Source organism: Mastigoproctus giganteus, chromosome 10, assembly GCF_048544385.1.
Source record: "Mastigoproctus giganteus isolate SK-2022 chromosome 10, ASM4854438v1, whole genome shotgun sequence".
Classification (NCBI taxonomy): domain Eukaryota; kingdom Metazoa; phylum Arthropoda; class Arachnida; order Uropygi; family Thelyphonidae; genus Mastigoproctus; species Mastigoproctus giganteus.
Genome location: NC_143584.1, coordinates 211,865,128 through 211,887,622, shown reverse-complemented (window position 1 = coordinate 211,887,622; position 22,495 = coordinate 211,865,128). Strand labels below are relative to the sequence as shown.

At 35.1% G+C, this 22,495-nt stretch overlaps 1 protein-coding gene across 1 annotated transcript; it reads left to right on the top strand.

Annotated features, from left to right (window-relative positions):
• The first annotated feature begins 2,472 nt into the window (after positions 1 to 2,472).
• On the top strand, positions 2,473 to 16,193 carry LOC150079855 (uncharacterized). The gene is made up of 3 exons (XM_090383397.1): positions 2,473 to 2,767; positions 3,717 to 3,783; positions 15,435 to 16,193. Exons 1-3 carry the CDS (start codon positions 2,726 to 2,728, stop codon positions 15,632 to 15,634), a joined length of 309 nt encoding a protein of 102 aa, XP_090239523.1. The 5' UTR covers positions 2,473 to 2,725; the 3' UTR covers positions 15,635 to 16,193.
• The last annotated feature ends 6,302 nt before the right edge of the window (positions 16,194 to 22,495 follow it).

Below are 22,495 nucleotides of genomic sequence, written 5' to 3'. Positions count from 1 at the left end.
TGCAGAATAGATGTGCGAAAATTCGCCTTTAGCCAGCGGGTGGTTGATAGTTGGAACAAACTTCCATCTGTTGTGGTGCAGGTCAGCAACTTAAGTAAGTTCAAGGCAGAACTAGACAAACATTTGGAGTAAATGGATGGGTGAAATGGGAAGGACGTTTTTCTTTTCTTTTTTTTTTTTGTTGACTGATGCTATATAAGCTTGCTTTTTTGCATCATATGCCCTACTAATGTTCTTGATTAAGGCTGAGAATAATAAAACAATAATTTCACATTTGCTGCTGCAATCCGGCACGACCACCAAGTTAGTGCAGTTTACAATAAATCAATCTATACAAATATTAATCGTATTTAGCAGTCACGGGCTTGAACCCCGACCCACTCAAAGAGCGTGAGCTACTGCACTCGCGCCCCTGACCACTCGGCTACGTCAGGTCTTAAAAAGGTCCATTAAAATTCCTCACGTCATCGACGGGACTTGAACTCAGGTCTTTTCCACCCGATGAGGGGAGGACGACATCTACTTACTGTACTACCCACGAGAGCAATGAGAGTTGTAGCAGAGAAGAAAAATGCATGGGATGCATATGATCACGTGTCAAGGAAGTGACGTCACACGAAAAGTTATCATAAGTAATACAGTAATCACAAGTATCTTGTATTGCTAAACCGAATATTATTGATTTTGCCATATTTAATAAAAATTATTTATTTTCAATATATATAAATCGAAATAATATTTATATATCGAAAATAAATGAATATTATTATTTCTTTTCGATTATATAGTCATCATACATTCTCAGTTATGGCGTTAGAACTGAAAGATGGTAATTTTATCAAATCAATCGATGATGCATCAATTAAAAAAAATTGAAAGGGGAATTTTAGCTGTCCCCCTAAATATAATGCGGGACGGTTGGCAACCATGCCAACCGACCCGATCTTCAAAAAACACAATGCTCGGTATGTTTTAAATATGGTAAAACTCCAGATTAGGGTACCCCGTCCAACATGGCTGCTAGCAAAACAGTGGGAAAGCAGTGATTGACAAGTTCTCCTAGGTTGACACTGTCCTCCTAGGTTGTTCCCCACCCCCTCTTGCCGCTGTTTTTAGATCGCGAACTCATTTTCTGATTCAAAAACAGCGGGATGGGGGGGGATAAAACCCTACTAAGCTAAGCGCTCCCACCTCGGCGACACAAAACAACCAGAAAGAAAACGCCTCCATAATAATCACCCAATCACAGAACTCACAGAAAAAAACAGCTTATGACAACAACGCAGCAAAATAACAGGATGACACCAAACTACACACCTCCAAACAACAAGACTGAGAATAATAGAACGATAATTTCACATTTATTTCTGCAATCCCAAGCAACAACGTAGCAAAATAACAGGATGACACCAAACTACACACCTCCAAACAACAAGACTGAGAATAATAGAACGATAATTTCACATTTATTTCTGCAATCCCAAGCAACAACGTACTCTCACGTGACATCCACCTGTCAGTCACAGCACCGAGTGGGAGGTGCTTTCATCGGTGTACCCGATACTGGAATTTAGCCTTAAATATTTAAAGTGTAATAGTGTTGAAATTCTATATACATGAACAATAAAATTGTGATAACCTATTTGCAATACAAGAAAAGAATTCGAAAAACAAAAATTAAGAGCAAACAATTGCAAAGGTTTAATCAATCTAATTACATCTTATAAATTATTTTTATGCTCTTTAGTATTCAAATTTATCTCAAATGGACCATTTCTATTTATATCGATTATCATTTCATTTATAAATCATTGTCAACATTACAAATTTAAAAGGGGGGGGGGAAACAACCGAAAATGTGTGGTTATACCATAAGTTCTCAATTTTCTTCAGCATAAATCAAATGTCATCAGATTTTGGTGAAATATTTTAAAATGATATACTATTTGGCAGTTTATGATCTTATTTTTACTCTTCAAGCAACTCGAGTATTTCAATAAGCAATCAACCTTTAAGTTGTTTACTTTTGACCTTTAAACTTTCATATTGATTAGGTTATTAGAATCAAAGTTCCTCTGGCTGTGTTCAATCAATTTTCTTCAAATACTGTTAAGATTTTCCTTAGGTACTCAACAACGTTATTGTGTAAATGTTATGCATTTTTAATCTTAATTTATGTTGAGTGACAACCCAGACATACAGTGAAGCATCTCCTTTCTGGTGATGTGGCATATGAAAATCAAGCGCGTTCCGCAGAACCGAACAGAAATTGAAATTTATTTAATTATCATCGGAAGGGTCCTCTTTGTGTATTGGAAAATTTACATAAACAAAAACTTGGTGTTGTCTTTTAAACATCGAATTTTTGTAAGGCGCATTTAATGAATTCCTTGTCGGACTACAACCCGCTTTAGCGACCTAGCACAGTGAACTCCGTCGCTCTTCGGCGTCATTATCCGACGTCAACGTGTACATATTTACGGATTCGGCGGACGCTAGCGAGGTTGTTTTGAGTTGTTCGCGAACGATGTAGATTTAAGTCGAATTGGTGCGGTTTAAATGCAGTTTTGGTGTCATTCGGTGGTACCCATGAAAGTATATTTAGATAAAGAAGCAGGAGAAACTTGTCCTCATTTTGACACTGGAAATTACCTTTGAAAGGTCAGGCATTATCTAGGCCACGTCAAGACAGCTGCTGTGCTCGTAACTAGTTTACCCCCGTGGCATGGCGAAGATCTACCAACCCGTGGTGTCTTGCTTGAGAAAAGTGAGTTAGATGATTTCAAATCTTCGAGGCTGTCATAGGTCACTTGACTGTAAGGCATGAAACTGAAGCAATTTTGTTAATGTAATTAATGAGAAAATAAGGCAGTGTTATTCCATATTCTTTACAAAAAAAAGAAAATAATAATAATTGATGCGTATTTTGCAAAATATAAGCAGATTGTGTGCACATACTCATTATTTGTGATATTGCACTCCATTTTGATTAAGGCATTGGTTTTGCAATAATTAAATATTCATAAAGGCTTTAGCATCTTTGTAGCTGGCTAACGTAGTTGTAGGCCCTTATTTATTATTTTTTTTTTTTTATATAAGTAGATTAGAAGAAAACTTTATCTAAAAAAATTTTTTTTTATAATTCTTAGCTTACCGGTAATTTGTATTGTGAGAATCGATCTGTTATGGTGATTATAACAAAAGTTTGATTGATTAGTAGCATTAACTGTAGGGGAAAAGTGTGTGTGGGGGGGAAAATATAACAAAAAATTATTTATTATAAAAAAATTGTATTTTTATTTATTTGTTATTATTATTATTTTTTTTTTCGATTATATTATCGGTTGCAGGACGAATTTAAGTCTAGACAAATAAAGACAGTTGTCTGGGACTTAATTTCGAAAGGACTTGCCATGTCTCTGGCCCAAATTTTGTTACGTTACTTAAATTAATTTTTTTAAATTAGACTTGTGTGAAGGGTTATTTTAAACTAGTGCTTGTTAGAGGCATTATACACGTCTTTTTTAATTAAAACAATTTCAAATTAGTGTTACTAGCACTAGCATCATTATTTGAAACGGAGAACAAAATCGACAGCTGATTTAATTTAGCAATATTTGATCAGTTATTTTGTTCTTTTACATTATTTAGCTGTCGAATTTTTAAAAACAAAAATTTTCATTTTTTTTTTTTTTTTTTTTTTTTTCAATCCTCAGGGAGATACTAGTGAAGAGCAAGCCAAAGTTGAGAAACAAGAAGATACTAAAAAGAATGATTCTCCAAGTAGGTCCTCAACCCAGTGAAGTTAATTTTCTAGATTAGTTTAAATTAAACTTTAACTATTTACATATTTATTGTTTGTCTCTTTTTATTGGATTGAAATCAATACTTTTAATCCAGGTGCTTGTGTGTGTGTGTAAAAGTGAGCTTCCAACACACAGTAAAATCATTGCACTCAACAGGTTTGGCCTGTCATCAGACTGGTCTGGCAGGTCAAACCTGTTGAGTGTATTAACCCTCACTTGCCATCTTATATCACTTGTTAAAATTTTTCTCTAACTTTTTTAATTTTAGAAATAGAATTTAGTCCTTGTATATATCATTCCTCATTGATATTTTTAAAATGGTTATACAGTATTTTTTTTTTTTTTTTTCATTTTGATTTCCTATACATGCACTTCTCATCCATTAGCCATAATTCACCCCCCCCCTCCACCTGCCTGAAAAAAGTCTTATGGATGTGATGGGATGCACCCCATTTAGGGATATGATCAATGGAGAGTTAATTTAATTTTCATCTGCTATCATGATATCTGTTAGATGCTGTTTTTTTTGTTTTTTTTTTATTATTATTATTTTTGAAATTTGGAAATAAAATCAATTCCTCCTGTGTACCCTAACTGGTTATACAGTACTTTCTGTTTTCATTTCAATATGCTATGAATTACAAGACAAGTTTTGTTTGGTGTTTTAACAGAAACCAGCTAAACAAAAGCATCTACTTTTCTTCTAGGCAACTCTCATTCCCATGTGGCATCTATAAGATCCAAGAATGGGTGTCTAATCTTACCGCAATGTAATGCTTCCACAATGTAATGCTTTGATTTCACCAGCTAAATGTGAACAGCTGACAAAAAATACAGTTGTTCACATTGCATCTGCCAGACTACATGAGCATCGAGTTTTAATATGGTTTCAATATGGGAGTTCATTGACTTTAAATTCTAAAAAAAAAATTATGACAAAACTCTTTATTATTATTGTTTCTCTTATGTTTTCATTCAGTATTTTATAATTGGGCTTAACAAATCATAATTAATACAACACTGTTTTAAATGCCATGAAAAAGCTCAATTAATTTTTTATAATTATAAACAAAACTGGGTTAAATAGATGCCATTCAAGTATCCTTGTTACAATTGACTGTGCAAGTGGGTGAAGGTTAATAAGCTTGAAAGTGCATGTGTATACATACACTACTCAATGAATTTATGCTTATCAAGTAGGTTACAGTCTGCCATTTTAGTGCTGTAGAGTTGGTTACCATCACTAGTAATGTCATCACAAATGAAACTCGTTTTAAAAAGGTATTATTATTTTTTTATTGTACTAGGCGGTCACATCGTTGGTAGGACTGCCATCCTCCCCACACCGGGTGGAAAAGACCCAAGTTCAAATCCCATTGCTGACATGAGGAATTTTTATGGGGCTTTTTTTAGAAATCATAATTATAAGATCATTTGTTAAAATTGGTCTCAGGTGAGAGTAGTGTGGTTTTTTTTCTCCCGGAAACTCTGATTTTCTGGTTGCCAGACGGAAAACCATCTTGGAACACACCCAATTTACAGACAATATACACATAGCAACATGGCCTTAGTTGCCGATGCTCTTAAAATACAATAACAACAACTAGGCAGTCCCAACCAGCTTTCCTGGCACCCCACCACTATTTACATACTGTACAGATAATTACAGTTTGCTCCATTATAACACATTGAAGTTCCACACTTCATGTGCCTGCTCCATTATAGGGTATTGAAACCTTACAGTTGGAAGTTCTGCACATCATGTGCTCTCTCCATTATAGGGTACTGAAATGTGGGTTGAAAGTTCTGTTGTACGTCATCCCACTTGTTATTCGTGGTGAAATGATATTGCCAGGTCTGCCACTGTGGAGGGATATGACCGTTGGTATGGTAGTTAAAAATCATATGGAGGATGTTCAGTTTAGCTGTGTGCCAAGCATCAAAGTAACTAAGGATGTGAGGCATTGGAATATTGTGTCTCTAATTGTATGTATTCTTTAGTTGGTTTGCTGGAGGGAAAGCTAGTGTTTCTGGGATAAAGACCATGCAAGACTGACTAACTCGGCCATTTTCTGGATAAAGCCCACGAAAATTAATCTCATCGTTGGTGAATTTGAACTCTGGCCTTTTTCCACCCAGTGTGGAAGGACTGTGATTATGGCTACTCTGCCACCTGTGAGGGCTGGGAGTTCAGAAATCTCATGGGAGAGGGGACGCCAGAATTTGTAGTTTTTCCCTCTGCATGCTACAGTCACTTTGGGATCATTTGGGTTTTCTTCACTGCTACATGTGGATCCTTAGTAATGTCTGTTATGGCTTTTTAATGAGGTCTCAAGCATGAAAATGGCTTCACGCAACTAAATATTCTTTAACATATTTGCTGCTTCCTGTCATATATAAATGTCAAGTGATTTTTGTCTAGTTGGATGAAAAGTTGAAAAACCTAGTTTTTGGTTATAAAAAAGATTGTTGGTGGAAATCCTAAATGGTGTTGACTAATTCAGTCACTGTGTGAAAACTGTCCGTAAAAGTTTCCCCACCCTGTAGACAAGACTGGAACCATGGTCTTTTTCGTGCAGTTTATAGAACAGTGATCATAGGTAGCAGTGAATATCTTTAAGGTTTCACCTACCCTGTATAGCCATCTGAGTTTGATTTTGGTGAAGTTTATCCTTCAGTTACAGTCTTTTTTGAATAAAGCTCCTCCATGTAGAATGATTTCCTCTTAAGTTCTGTTTTCAAAATTTTCTGTATAGAGTGACAAGTCAGTCTTATTTCACTCAAATTATTCTTAGGATCCTTCTTATTCTAATAGATTCTTAGGCCTTTGTGAAAAGCATCTTGTACATTTTCTCATCCATGAAGTCTCATCTTGTCAGATGAGACTTCATATATGTCAGCCTAAAGAACAACTTGGTAAAGTTGATACCTTAGAGAAGATATTACTGAAGTTTATAAGATCCAGAATGGGTATATTAAAATGAGTGAAGGCAAAAATTTTGCATATTGACTATGCTTGCAGGAGGCATAAATTCAAACTGAGGTGGATGTATAGAGTGAATTGTAGAAAGTTTTGTATCCACCCAGTGATGCAGCAAATGTCTGACTTTCTTGTGACCTAATTATGATACAAATAATTTAAGTATTATTATTAAAACAACATTTAATAATTAAATTAGTTCAGGGCAAACCCAATTTACTCACAGCTATGTCCAACTTGAACAATTTGTTATTAAATAACTTTAAAAAAATTAGTGAAAATCAAAGTTTCATTTCAGATATTTGGCCATTAGTGCCAAAAATTCTAGTTATGCCTCTAGTAATAGCCATTGGGTATTATGCTTTTTTTTTTTTTTTTGTAAGAAGCATTACAGAATCTGCTCCTTTAGACGTTATTTGGAGTTCTGGAAATTATTAAATAAGACCCCTTAGCAACTTTGCTTGAAGCTAGTCAACATTAATAAAAATGATCCTAAAAATGAGGACTAGTAGGTCCAGTTTTTACTATATTCTTGCTATTATAGTTGCAGTTAGAGATGAAGTTCATGTCAAGGTTTTCCACAATGTATAGTATTTGATATGGAATAAGCCAATCTGTGAGGTTTATACAGGGGAATAGTGCTTTCCGGTGTTAAGATTGTATACAACCTGGATGGTGAAATCTGCCATTAACAAGTGGTCCATATTTTGAGGGTGACAAGATTTATCCGATGAAGAGCTTTTCCATTATGAGGAGTTGCTGAGTTTTATGAGCTGGGGGATCCACTGAATACTAATGGAAGCTGCCACGGTCTGATATCTGATGTGGTCAGAGCCTTAATTTTCATTTTGCCAAAATAGGCTTTGTCGTAGGGGCTGCTGATGCCTATATTGTGGCACCTTATAAAAGTGGTGGTATTGATATCCTAATATACCTCCTTATTATTGCAACACCATCCATCTGAGGCAAGTAGTACAAGAAGAAAGCTTTTCAATCTGAGAATAGAATCAGTATGAGGGTAAAACATTATACCCAAATCTGAATAAGCTATAAGCTGGCAGTTAAGAGTTGTCGGTCAAATCACAGATGAGGCAGGCTGTGATGAGAAAAATCATCGGGTGGGGGTTAGATTTGGAAAGATTTGATTTTTCAGGCAAACCTGCTTAAGGTAGGTGACATGAGATTACTTTAATTGAATTAACAGTCTGGGAAAGGCTTGTTGCATGTGATGGGTTCAGAATTTCTTGGGTTGTTGGCATAGCTTGGATAATGTTCACTGTGATTTACTGTCAGTACAATTATTTCTGTAAACAACAAATATTGACTAGAACTTGTGGGTTGGTTACCCACACAGTAACAAAACTTTTTTTGGATTTATTAGATGTGAAATGGAATATGCCAATCTACACCAGCATGTAGAGAAGCAACGAGAGAAAGCAATATGCTTGATATGATTATCAGCAGTGACCCATTGTGCATTAGGAATCTCCAGATAAAGGAACCAATATGTGGCAGAGATCATGGTGTATTGATGTGGGAGCTACTTAAAGAAAAAACTACTGCCAAAAGGAAGGAAAAGGGAGGGTTTTGCTTTCTTGAAAACAATAAGAAAGCAAAAAAAGGTTTTGCTTTCTTGAAGGTAATTTCGGACAGTTTTTAAATCTATTCATTGGAGCCAAGTGATGATGTTCCAACTGAAAATACTAAATGGGAAGTAATCATAGAAGCTACTAGGCCTTATACAGGGTGATTCACTACCAGTGCGACAAACTTGCAGGAGGTGTAGGGGGCACAAAGACGAATCGGAATTGCATTGCAGGGTCCAAAATGCCTTCGTTATGCGGTAGAGGACGTTGAACGGGAAGTTGCATGAACAGCGATCCCGCTGGAAATCAGCATTTGCGAACCGGTTCCCGAGGCAGTAGGATGGATAAGTATTCAAACGTTGAACTGGCCGACATGCACCTTGCATATGGAGCTGCGGACTGTAACTGGTGCGCCGCTCTCCGCGCTTGTACCAGGAACCGTTTCCTACACAGGCGTGCTCCTCATCATACGATTTTCGCATGTGTGCACAGAAGGTTACATGAGACTGGTTGTTTCACGAGAGGTACCATGAATAGAGAGCGGACAATGAGGAGAATGTCCTACGTATTGCAGAAGGCAATCCGAGTAAGAATACTCGAGCGATAGGCCAACGATTGGGTATTTCCCAATCCACTATATGGAGGATGCTGTCAATGTACCAAATGAGTTCATACCATCTTTAACGCGTCCAATCATTGGAGCCTGCAGATTATCCATTCCGGAGGACTTTTGCTACTTGGTTTCTTCAACAGAAACTGTTCGCAAATGCTGACTTCCAGCGGGATCCCTGTTCACGCGACCTCCCGTTCAACGTCCTCTACCGCACGACAAAGGCATTTCGGACCCTGCAATGCTATGTGATTCTGATTTGTCTTTGTGCCCCCTACACTTCCTGCAAGTTTGTCGCACTGGTAGTGAATCACCCTGTATACATGCTAAACGATACTCTTCAAGACCTAAATGGATGTCGCAGAAATTATACCTCCCTTGTTTGTTTTACCAATTCTCTTTGGGACCTTTAGTTCTTAGCAGCTAGATGTCTAAGCTCCCCCTTAGATATCTAGTTGCTAAGCTTTTCAGTGTGCACTTTCTAAGCCATTCATATGGCAATTGATTAGCATCCATTACCAATCTGGTCTGCCCTTCTTTTAAATAAGTTGAGAGGAAAAATTCCAAGTGTGGCCTCCAGACCTGAATATGATATTCTAAATGTGGTCTTGTATTACTCTTGTATAGAGGGACTTTTTTTTTTTTCTCTGCTTCTGAAGATCCTATATATCAGGGGTGGCCAACGAGTCGATCACGATCTACCAGTCGGTCGCGGATTTAATTTTGGTTGATCATGACGAATTTTACATATATACAGTCATCGCTCGATTTGTGCACCCTGTGCAATGAAATTTTTGAGATGGTAGATCGCAGCACATTTTGAAGGAAAAAAGTAGATTGCATCACAAATTAAGTTGGCCACTCCTGCTATATATCATAGACAGGACACCATGTGCCCTCCTAGCCACTTATTTACACTGCATAGAAAATTATTTGTGACTGAATTATAACCTTCACTTTTTATTGTAAATAACTTAACTCTTCTCTCTGGATTAACTCGGAATTCTGTTCCTCAGATGCAAAAACTTGCATTTAGAAGCATTAAACTTGCCATTTTTCAGATCATCTGTGCAACTGATCTAAGTCATTTTGGAGCAAAATAGTTTCAAAATGAATATCATCAGCAAACCTTGACAACTTCCTCTGCACATTCTGATCACTTGCGTTAAGGAAGATGAGAAACAGAAGTGGCCTCAATATTAATCACTGGGGGACTACACTAGTCAACCTCAGGTAATGTCCATTTATGGCTACTATCTTCTATTGAGTCCTTAATCCAGTGAAGAATTTTACTAATAGTCGCAGCTCTTTATAGCAAACCTCTTTAACGTCCCACACAATGTCTTATGTGGTTGGGCCCGGCCAATTTCTCATTAACCTAATGATATTTTATGAACAATCGATGTAGTGCCCTTTCAATATAATGACAGTTTCCCATTCCCCTGGAGGGTTGTTATATAGAGCTTCGATTATAATCTAATTTGCTCTATTTTATATAATAGCCTCTCGTGGGGAACTGTATGAAAAGTTTTACTGAAGTCAATGTAAATAATATAAAAGTTGTTTCTTGCACTAATTGTTTTAGGACTTTATCATAATAATTAACTAGGTTGGTCAGTCAAGATTTTACATTCACAAAGCCTTGCTGTGATCCATTAAGGACAGCATTGCTATCAAGATGGTACTATATCATATCTTTAACCACAGACTCCATTATCATTCCCACCATTGAAGTCAGACTCCCTGATCTGTAATTACTTATGTCTTTCCCATTGCCTTTGTGGAGTTGGGAGACACTTGCACTTTTACAGTGTGGGGAATCACCCCGAAGTCTGTGATTTAACACCACCATTGCACTCGCATGCAGCCTTTTTTAGTACAAGATATGTATCATCCACTCCTGAAGCCTTATCTTTTCTCAGCTTCAATAGTTTTTCCCATTGAGACTTCTAAAAGATTGCCATATTCCTTAATTTACACCAGTCGGAAAACCTTTGTGCCCTTGTGGTTCAAATAGTATTTCAACTGTAAAGATTGTTGCGAAGTACCTGTTCAACTTGTCTGCTACTGCTTCCTGGCTTTCTATGACTTTTCCATGTTGATCAATTAAGACCCTATCTGATTTGCTCTCTTTCTTTTTTTTTTCTTTCCCATATTTACATATGAAAAGAATTTTTCACTCTCTTCTAGTGATTTCTCATATTCAGATTTTGCCTATTTTCCCCATCAGTAGTTTAGCATTAGTATGGCATATTATGCAAGAAAGCAACTTATATAGCATCAGCCAAAAAAAAAAAAAAAACATGCCCTTCCCATTTCACCAATTCATTCACTCCCAAGTGTTTGTCTAGTTTTGCCTTGAGCTTATTTAAGTTGCTGACCTCCACTGTAACACATGGAAGTTCCCACTATCAACCACCTGCTGGCTAAAGGTGAATTTCTCCACATATATTTTACAATTGTCTTTCCTCAATTTGAATTTATGCCCCCTCAGGTGAGTAATCTGAGGAAGAATCCCATTAGCATTGAGTTTGCTCAATCCATTCAGGGCCTTATACTCCTCAATTAGATCACCTCGCAGATGCCTAGTCTCCAGAAGCTGCAGTTTTCAGAACTTAAGCCTTTCTTGGTGACACCAACCTTTTTGTTCCACTTGCCAATCTCGTTGCCTTTCACTGTACTCATTCCAGCAGTTTTGTTGTACACTGAGTGATCACTGAATTATGATCACTTACCTAATGCTTCTTAGGTCCTCCTTTTGCCCTCAGTACAGCAGCTATCTGATGTGGCATTGATTCAACAAGATGTCGGAAGCATTCAGGAGGTATGGCCAACTAAGCTGTGTGTATTGCAGTCAGAAATGCAGGTATGGAGGTGATTGGTGTATCCAGACACTTGATATGCCTTTCCATAGTGTCCCTCAAGTGTTCTGTGTGATTGATAAAAATGGGGGTGTTCGGAGGCTAATTGATATGGTGGAAGTCAGAACTGTGTTCCTCAAACCATTCCTGCACAAGTGCCTGATGGCTCGGCGCGTTGTCATCTCGAAAGATGCCATCGTTATTTGGGAAAAAGTGTAACATAGCGGGGTGTAAACAGTCAGCAAGCAGTTGACGATAGCAGAGACCAGTGATACGTTGTTCCACATGCACCAGGGGTCCAAGTTCTTACCAGTGAAACATGTCCCACACCATACAACTGCCTCCACCGGCCTGCTTTTGATACCATGCATGATGGATGAAGAGCCTCGTGTTGTTGATGCCAAATCCGTACACGACCATCCACGGTGTGGAGTAAATAATGTGCCTCATCCGACCAGCACACCTTCTTCCAGTCTTCTAACGTCCAACTTGCATGCTCTTTGCACCAGGAAAGTCTTTTACGCTGATGAACCTTGGTTAGGAGAGGATGCCGTAGGGTTGTCTGCTGGTATAGCCCATGCATGCGATGCATAGTCATGCCAGATATTGCTCTGGGTTAGACCATGTTATATTGGGTAGTCAACTCTTGAACAGTGCTGTGCCTGTTTGCCTGTATGAGTCATTGGACCTGGCACTCACCTCTAACATCAACCTTTCGCTGACCTTTGCAGTTTTGCCGTTGGGTTGTTGTTTGACCACTTTGATGCCAGTCTTGGTACACTTTAACAACGGTGGCTCTCGAACACCCTGCCAGTTCAACCATTTGGGAAATTGAGGCATTAGATCATAGAGCGCCCACAATCTGGGAGCTCGATGAGGTTCTTTATCAAAGTCTGATAAATCCTTCCGTTTACCTGTCACGCTTGGAATTTTACTACCTACTGAACTAATGACACCTTATCTATGCTACTTAAGTCGACTAACTGCGCACTCTCGTACCTCATGTGATCAGCGGAGCGCATTCAGTTTTCATAGGGGGGGGGTCATAATTCAGTGATCACTCAGTGTATATACACTTAACTGTAACTATCTTAATTCTTTTCTATTTTGCTTATTTAAACCTTTAATCTCTCTTGCTACTGAAATGGAACAAATGCATTTTTGGCTTCCATGATGAATCTTAAATACATCCCGTAATGAGCTTGTATTCAACAGAATATAATTTGCTCTATCTAGTTAGAGGAATATCTCAGTAGTCTTTAAGTAGAGTTCCACACCTTTTCCTTTGACATAGAAATCTCTTCAGATACTGTTCATTTTATTTATAACATTGTAGTTACTAATTGCTATTGGTTCTCTATTGTGAAATTTTTGATACAGCTTGGATATTTATAATACTAGAGCCCCTTGTATTCTCTCTGAAATATTGAAATAATTAGCAGTCATGCAGGTCTATCTCCCCCACAGTATATTGCCATTCTAGAATTTCCAATCTATAAGAGGCAGATTGAGGTTTACCATAATGAAGTTGCTCTGTAAGCTGTAACCTCTCTGTATGCTCCATTTGCATGTAATAACTCAACTTTTAATTGATAAAATTTTATATTTGCCTCGTTTAGAAAACTTTCAGTCCATCACCAGTTTCCTTAATTTTGGGCCAATAGGCATCCAACAATTATTTCTTTGTCCATTCATCCACATATAATAACTAGGCCCTTAGTGGATGGATTTTATACAGGGTCATGAAGTCCTTGTGCAGTTAATTTTCATAACTTCTGTTCTATACATGATAAAATCAATCTGTAAAAAGGTAAATGAAAGAATTTATTACAGTTTTACATACATTTATACATTCCATCTCATTGATGATGGATTGTATTGATGGAACCTGTTTCTTTAAACTTTTTCATCCAGTTAGTTATGGAATTCCTGTGTGGTGCATTTTTGTTGTAATGGTCTCTAAATCTTTTTTTTTTTTTTTTTTTTTTTTTACTGTGATTACAGACTTGGCCAACCGCAGCATACAATTTACTTTCTCCTCTATTGAGCCTGGTCAGTCCTAATTCTAGGCGCCTCCGTAGCCAGGTGGGAAGGAGCAGCAATGCGTAGCACACGCTTCTTGATTAGACCGGGGTTCGAGCCCGTCACCACCAAATACGGAGGATGCGGAAAGGTCAAGGAATGACCACCGCATATCCCGGAGCAATATGGCCTTAGTTGCTAATGCTCCTTAAAAAAAAAAAAAGTCCTAATTCTGCAAAAAAAAAAATAAATAAATAAATAATAATAAAATTTTTGCTAAACTACAATAAAATAAATGAATCACTCTTAGTACATGCTAAACTACACTAAATTACATTTCTAATGTTTTTTACAGATTGATTTTATCATGTATAGAACGGAAGTTATGAAAATTTAAAACTGCACAAGGACTTTATATTTAATGAGCCATGTTATGTGATGAGAAGAGGGAAGGTTTGAGAATTAATCTCTTTGTAACCAACCCTTTAGGGAGATTTCAAATCTGACAGTAGAAATCATCTGAAATTTTTTTTATTTATTATTATTTTTTATTATTTATCACATAGGCTGTATATCCTGTATATAGGCTGTATATCCTGTATATAGGCTATCTATTGTATGTTGTAGCTGAAGTACTGGATATTTTGTTGCTGCATGCTGGAATCTGGGCAATTTGGTAGATTTTATCATCATGAAATTTCTCATGTCATGCATAAAAAGTCATTGGGTTTTTTCTTTTTTAAAAACGTGATTATTACTATTTGCTAACATGCATGAAATGTAACACTGCATACGTTAATTAACTTTTTTTTATTAAAGAAGCTAATACATTAATTAACTTTTTTTTTATTAAAAAAATTAATGTATGTAGCATGGAGGTTTTAAATTTATTAAGCAGAATATGCATGGAATGCTTCTTTGTTAAATTTTTGCATAATTTCCTTTCTTGGAGGGTATTGTTAGAACTTTAAGAATAGTGCTTTTTAAATTTTTTTTTTTTTTTTTTTTTTTTTTTACATTTAAAATTTATTTTAAGGGTTTTTTTTTTATATTTTTAATTAGCATTCCAGCTAAATTATGGAGGTGGGTCATTCACAGGTCGCCAACACTAGTCGTGTCCCTTTCAATATCCACTAATCATGGTACTTATTTGTGTTTGCTGTATAAAGTGGGCCAGGTCTTCCTACCACTGAATTTTTACCACGTTGTACATATTAGTCTTCTTTTTTGTAGTATCAGCTTGGAACATTATTTTCTCAGATGGAGTGACAGATAAGGTCTGTTACTGCAGAATATGCATTTTACCTGAGACATTAAAAAAAACATGCGATATATTTGTCCCCCCCCCCATCTCTTAGTTGGCTAATTAAATATTCTGAGCTTATTAACTTGCATAAGCAACATTGCATATATTCCATTTAGAAAAATACAGAGTGGAAGTGTATGAGAAAGGAAATCCTGGATTTCAAAACTTATTTTGCTCTTCTTTATTAGTGCAGATAATTTTAATATTAAGATATCAAGCTTGCTTTTTTTTTTTTTTTTTTTCCTCCTACCTTTTATGGTTAGGTCAGCCTTCCCAAGCCGGACTAATGTGGCGATTATCTTCAGGAATCTATAATGTTGGTGCTGGAGCAGTTGGCATTGGAGTAGGTGGAGTAAAATGGGCAGCTTCAACAACATGGAATGTTGGTACAGGTGTTCTTGGTGCTACAGGCAATGTTCTTACTAAAGTCAAGCCAAATAAGTCCAAACCAAAGTGTGAATGAAAAATATTGCATACATTTATTTGCTTTTGTGGAAAAATACATTATGAAAGAGAGAAAATTCCCTAATAAACTTAAATTTTCTTCTGCCTTTTAAGCAAGTCAAATGAACTAGTCACATGACCTGCAGTTGTTATACAAACAAAGAAATCCTTTAGAGTTAAAGCAGTTGCTAAGATATTGTAAACCATGTGGCACTGAGCTATTATTGTGAAGTATTTTTACCCGTAAACTCCCAGAGACTAAGATGTACTTGGGCATCACATAAATCTCTTTGTATTAGCTCATTTTAAAATAAACTAAGATTATTTAACAGATAATCTGACATACTACCAAAAACTATTAAATCCTAACATACCCTTTGATGTTAGTGCCAAGGCCTTAACTTGTGTTTTTTATCCTTCCTTCAAAAAGGATCTCATTACCTTACCAAAAATCTGAGCATTACTTGATAGCTTTAAAGCAGATGTGTACCTGAATTCCTTCAAGTGCTTCATGCACAAACTTCCAACAGCCAGAATAATTGGTGTCGATCTAGTTGTTTTCTATAAAATGTTCTTTTAATTTTTTGAATTTGAATTGTGTACCCAAATGTCATTATTACAATAAATAAATCTTTGACCAAAAAATTAAATCTTCTAACACTGTGGGTTTAGTTTAATTACTTTGATGCTTTCCAATTTGCATATTTTAGTTTCCTTTTTTAAAAATGTGATTCATATATTAATTAATTTCTTGTTATTAAAATAATTATCTATTATGCTTATTATTTTAATAATTCCACCAAGATGGTCTGTATACGTTGTAGGTATTTTACAATTTTATTGAAATAAAGCATCTCTGCTAAATTGCACAGTATTTTCAGATTTTGAATAGCCGTACAAAATCTATACATATTATATACTATACAGACTTTGTATTGTTGAATATATAATGCTATAGTTTTTCAGAATGTATGTGTTGTGGTCCAATACAATTATGCTGTCTCAGTTTAACCTCTGTGTTATCTGAAGTTAAGTGGCTGGAGTCAGATTTCCTTCCTATCTGTGCGTACAGAAATTTGGAATTTTTTTTTTTTTTTTTTTTTTCTTCTTGTTTAGTGTGTAATTGTTTTTGGTTATTGGCAGTTTTTTGTAATTTTATGTTAAACCTTGGATATCAAGGTCTAGCCTCTTCTGACTCATGTTTAATTATTTGTCCTGAAAGAGTTTGGTAGAGCTATAGCCTCAACCTATGTAAAGATTTCACTTATGAAAAAACATGATGCAATTGCACTAACCTTTTTGTTATTATTGATCCCTCAGAAAGCATACTGCATACTACCCAATAACAAATGCAGAGGTAGCATGTGTGTATATATACTTAAAAGTGTGAACTTTCCATTAAAACCTGCTACTGAGCCTGCTTAAATTGTGACATTGATATAACTAATATAGTTAACCGCCTATAATGAAATTTTATGGTGAATCACTGATTTTGAAGAAAATTACTTTACTTTAATTTTACTTTCATATGATTGAAATTATACATCACTTTAACAAAGTTTGGCTAGGAACTTTGTTCTCTGGTATGAAAGTACAGTATAGCACAGATGGTGCTGTTGCTTTGTTCAGTAGGTCACATAGGTTTGAAACTGGTAATCAGTTTGGCAAAGTTTTTAAGCAAGAGATGATCTCTCAGCCACCTGCTTTCTTGCTATGTGCACACCAGAGCTTTCTTCATCCCATCGATAATGATAGACATTTAAAACTTGTTTATATACTGAGTATGTATAAAAGGTCTGATTTCATTTAGGGATGCACCCCCAGAGGTGGGGAAGGCAGACGGGTATAATTTTTTGCCCATATGCCTTCCTGTTAAATTTCAAAAATTCTTGTTTTTTAAATTGAGATAATTAATATTCATGAATAGGCTTCGGAAAATGCTTTATTTTTATGGCCAAACTTCAATAAAAAAATAAATAAATAACAGTTAATGGTGATATTTGATCAGAAACAATTACTGAAGACTTTCATAAATTTTGTTTAAATTATATATTGAAAAAATAAAAAACCTGCTCTGATATACTTTATCTCAAGGGGCTCCCATCAGAGGCGTAAATATTTTATATTTTCTTAGGATAAGGACATTTTTCTACGCAGGTAACAGGTTTAGTTTTTCGGTAAGATAGGCGGTTTTTTTCTGAGCAGATCTTTTCCGATGTTCACTCGCTGCCCACTTTGAAATGACTTGCCTGTCATTTAATTATAGTTTTCATGTTCATTGTTGAAATTATTATTTTGTGTTCAGAGTTCTTAACATTGCTATTTGGGGATATGTTTAGAGCTGGCCATGGTTTGTTTGCATGTGTGCAAATTTGGTTTTCTAGTAAGCTAATAAACAAAACTGATTGCATCTATACCATAGTACTAATTGTCCTAAAGTGTTCAGAAAATTTAGCAGTTTTTCTAAAACAATTTTTGTATAGATTTAGGCACTTTCTTTTGGAGAAGTTTGATTGTATATTATTTTGATAGCAATATACAAACAAAAAATGAGTTTAGCCATGTAAAATTTTTCAACTGTGTGTTTTTAAGCTTTGTGACAATCTTGGTCTTCTCTTGAACCATAGTGTGAAAATAAATTAATAAAGCCAAAATTTTAATTACACATTCTGATCTAAAATTAAGGTCTTTTGAATCATTAGCCATTTCATGGTATAAGCAAAAATATATCTTCAAGTAACCTATTTTATAACCTGTGTTAGATTAGTTCCTCTATCCTAGGTAATTTCCAACATTCAATGAAAAAAGGAATTTCCTATGTTTTCAACCATAGTCAGCATGAAGATGGAGATTCAAAAGCTCCTCGTCAGAGCTCCTGACTTTATATGTATTGATTTTTATAGCAATTCACAATAAAAAGGTGCACTTTTGTGGAGGAAGCAGGTTTTTAGTTCTATACTTTCATGCATTAAACCAAATGGAATTGGAGCTGTTTTGGGGGGAAAAAAAAAAAAAATTGATTAGATTAAGCCAAGGTTGTGTTAAACTTTAATTACTATCATATAAATGGTGTACCAACATTTGCTATTTAGGGCAGACTATTTCAACTTCTTTTAATTCAAAGAATTTTTTTTTTTTTTTTTTTTTCAAAATAGTGTGACTGAGCTAACTGCATTTTTTTGGGATTAAAATAACTTGTAGGGTAGTGGTTCCCAATCTTTTGTCACTGGGTCACACTATTTTTTAAAGTTAACAGAGAAATATTAATGGCACACAAATGTTGATTGCCACCGAAATCAATGAAATTTTTCCTAATCTCGTAGCATGCTTGAAAAAGGTTGCTGCGCATCAGTTGGGAACCACTGCCGTAGGGTTTGTTCACCGAAGTTCTATCTTAGATTAATTTTTCCTGTTAGGAAAAACAGCAGTTCTCAACCTTTTTTTTTTTTTTGACACTCGAACCCCTTTCAACATATTTTTATTGCGAACCACTAAGCCTATATTCTCTGAAATCGTATAGTAGTACTGAATTTTTATTATAAAATATTTCCAGCACTAAGTTTTTATAAGCAATATTGTGTAATAATATAAAAATAAGTACCTATACTTATTTTCAATGGCCTTTGAAAATCAAAAATTTAATTGTCATGTATGCTCGCTATGTAAGGTCACGTGACCCAATCCACAACTAAATATAAATTTTAAACTGAATCACATTAATTAATATTAAACTATCTTGTAGTTTACAAAAATATACCTATATAAATCTAAACAGACGCCATTACAGAATTTTTAGTGCAAACTACCTGGAACACTTTCGTGAACCCCTAGGGGTTCATGAGCCACCGGGTTGGGAAATGCTGAGGAAAAGTAATCACTATTGTTGAAATAGTTTTGTAAAATAAGAAACGTTTAATATGTTAGTTATGAAAGAGCAACCACAAACTAATTTAGTGATTTTTTTTTTTTTTTTTTTGTTTGTTTGTATGTTATCAAAACAAAAAATATTAATTTACCACTGTCATAAAATTTTAATCAATCTGGTAACACATTTTAATCTATGTGTGTATATTATTTATCCAAGTATGGCATATGTGCTATCTTTGTATTGATGCAATATAGTTGTCTTAATAGTAAATGAAGTTCAAGTAGGAAGAGCTAGATCACGAAATCCATGGTTTACCAGTTTTATAGTTGTCTTATTAATATTGTTGGGGTTTCCTTCCAGGATTTCGTTGGCTTTGAGGAGGATCATTTTATTAATTAAAATAATATACTCCAAGCCTCTGCCACCACTTATTTCCCCATAAGTCTTAAGTACCATAATTCTTTAATTTTTATGTAGATACTCAAGCAACTCCTGCATAATATGATAATTCTGTTTTCCCACTGAGCAGTGTTGTGGCAGTAATGCAGCATTAGAGCTCAGTTTTTTTTTTTAATGAACCAAAAATAAATTATCATTAAATTCCATAAAAGGCTAAATTTCAAAACATATTTTTAATAAACAAAAGTACACATAAATCCCTTTAATAAAGAGATTATATAGTTTTTTCGACTTCTAAGTGGTGTTTTGAATGTTTACAAATTAGATGGTTACTATAAGATAAAGTTACCAGAAATGGGACAATGTTAACGGCATCTTTCCAGTTTGTAATGCTTATTTTAAAGCTCGGTTAAGAAAAGCTTGACTGGATGTTGTGAATCTTTTAGAATGAACTTAGTATATGATCCTTATTCTAGCTTGTTGGAGGTTTTGCTGTATTTGTTGATGTGTGTGGAGCTGTTTTTTGAAAATGTGAAGACTAGAGAGAAAAAAAAAATTGTTAGTCTGTCATTGTTTGAAAAACTATAACTGCCAAAAAAAAAAAACTGTGCAGAGTACCTGTAACTGGAGTAAGACTGTGATAAACCATACTACTATGTAGAAAATCTTTCACTGTTGCACAAGTCATTTCTGAATAATAGCTTTAAAATGTAACTGATTAATAGTTGATTAAAAGAGTTTTACATGAAATTATATACCAGTTATTGCCACCTGTTTAGCACACTTTCATCTTCTCAGAGACATTTAGATTTTTAATAGAGAAACTGTCGGAGAAAAAAAAAATCTGTAGAAAGTATTGGGCATTACTCCAGAGTGAAATTGAAGGAAAATAACTAAAAGTAAGGAGTCAAATGTGACCACTGCATGAAATAAACTTCTAAATTAACTTTTAATGCACATATGAGTAGTTGGGAGGATGTGCTATATGTTATCGACTGTTATCACTCTGTGTTTATTGGAATCCATCTTGGAATTGCATGTGTATCTGTTAATAAATTATGCCTCTTAGGTTGGTTTGCCTGTTTTTGTGAGGGGGAATACCTAAATTTTGATGCAGTCTGAGCCCAATTAACTCGGTACTTGCATGGGAAAAAATCATTTTTAAAGTTTTATGGCAGGATTTTAACCTGCATCTTTCTCACTTTGTAGAACATATGGCTGACTTAATGCTGGACTGAATTTACTGTTAGCTATTCAAGACCAATTACAAATACCCATTTTTTAACTCACCAGCAGTGAGTGCAATCCAATATGCATGATATTTTTACTCATTAGTATTAATTTGGCAAGAGCTTATTTGTGTAGTTGTCGTTGCTTTAATGATATGAAAGTACCAATTTTCTGATGTGTAGAAGCTGAAGGACATAATTAATGGAAGAAATAATTTGATGCAAAAGCATGCTACATAATTTAACACATACATAAAATAACCGTACAGTTTGGATGACTGTATTACCTCCTTCCATGGTGGGCAAAAGAGAATTGCACATTAACAATTTTATCCTAAATATGTTATGTTAAATTTATTAAATTAGTGCTCACTTTTATAGCAGATTTTAATTTTTGGTAGTCTGTGGAATACTGCTATGCTCTATAGATTTTTTTTTTTTGTTTTATTAGTAACTTGGCTGAAAATCCAGATAATTATAGGGAGTAGTTAACTGCTTATTAAGTGTTGTTAATAGTGTTCAACAGTGTATTTTGTTTTATGATTACCTATGAAAAGGCTTCATTTTCAAGTTTTAAAATTTGATGGTGGCATGTCTTGAAACTAATGGGGTTTTAAGTTTGGTCCCAATCCTTTTCATAAAGAGCTCTTATTTTGCTTTGTGCATGCAAGTTACTTTAATGAATGAATTTAAATTAATTGAATATGAATTCACTGACAGATATCTGGGGGTTATATTGACTCCTATTTTTTTAAAGCTCTTTTGCACTCTAAAACTACTATTCAACCACTCCCAACTGAGTTTCAGCAAGAGATCCCTATCCCTTATTTTCTTAGTCTCCATTAAAAATTAAAGAATTTGGGCAAAAATGATTCATTGCCTGATAACTTATAAGCAGAATATTTTAGGTAAATACTCTATAAAATCAGTAAGTAAAGAATTTGTAATACATGGAGGGGAAATAGTGAAGTATTTTGAATAATACTCAAACATAATCTGTCCATCCTTATCCATTTAATTCAGATTGCAGAAGTGTTTCATGGAATTCTTTATTATGGAAGACAATTACTGCTGTTGTTGCAGTATTTCAAACAGGGCAGTTGCCTGGGGCCTGGCCACTGATTTATCAGGACATTATTTTTAGTCTCCTAGCACTAGAGTAATCCCGGGATTTTACAAAAGAGATGAGGCTAAAACAGCATTACAGAAATCAAGATTTTTATCATGATCGTGGGGGGGGGTGGCTTAAGCTCTTTTAGCCCCTACCTACCTGGGACTGCCTCTGCCTGGTACTGACACTTCCTGATAATACCTTTTGCCTGGTTGGTTGACAGAGGTTGGGACTTATAGTGCTGGCTCTGATTTCAGATATTTAGTTTATCAA

Excerpts from the sequence above, each read along its gene's own strand:
- LOC150079855 (XM_090383397.1), top strand. The coding sequence starts at position 2,726 with ATGGCGAAGATCTACCAACCCGTGGTGTCTTGCTTGAGAAAA. Across the intron at positions 2,768-3,716 it reads TGGTGTCTTGCTTGAGAAAA|GGAGATACTAGTGAAGAGCA; the intron begins GTGAGTTAGATG and ends TTCAATCCTCAG. Across the intron at positions 3,784-15,434 it reads TAAAAAGAATGATTCTCCAA|GTCAGCCTTCCCAAGCCGGA; the intron begins GTAGGTCCTCAA and ends TTTTATGGTTAG.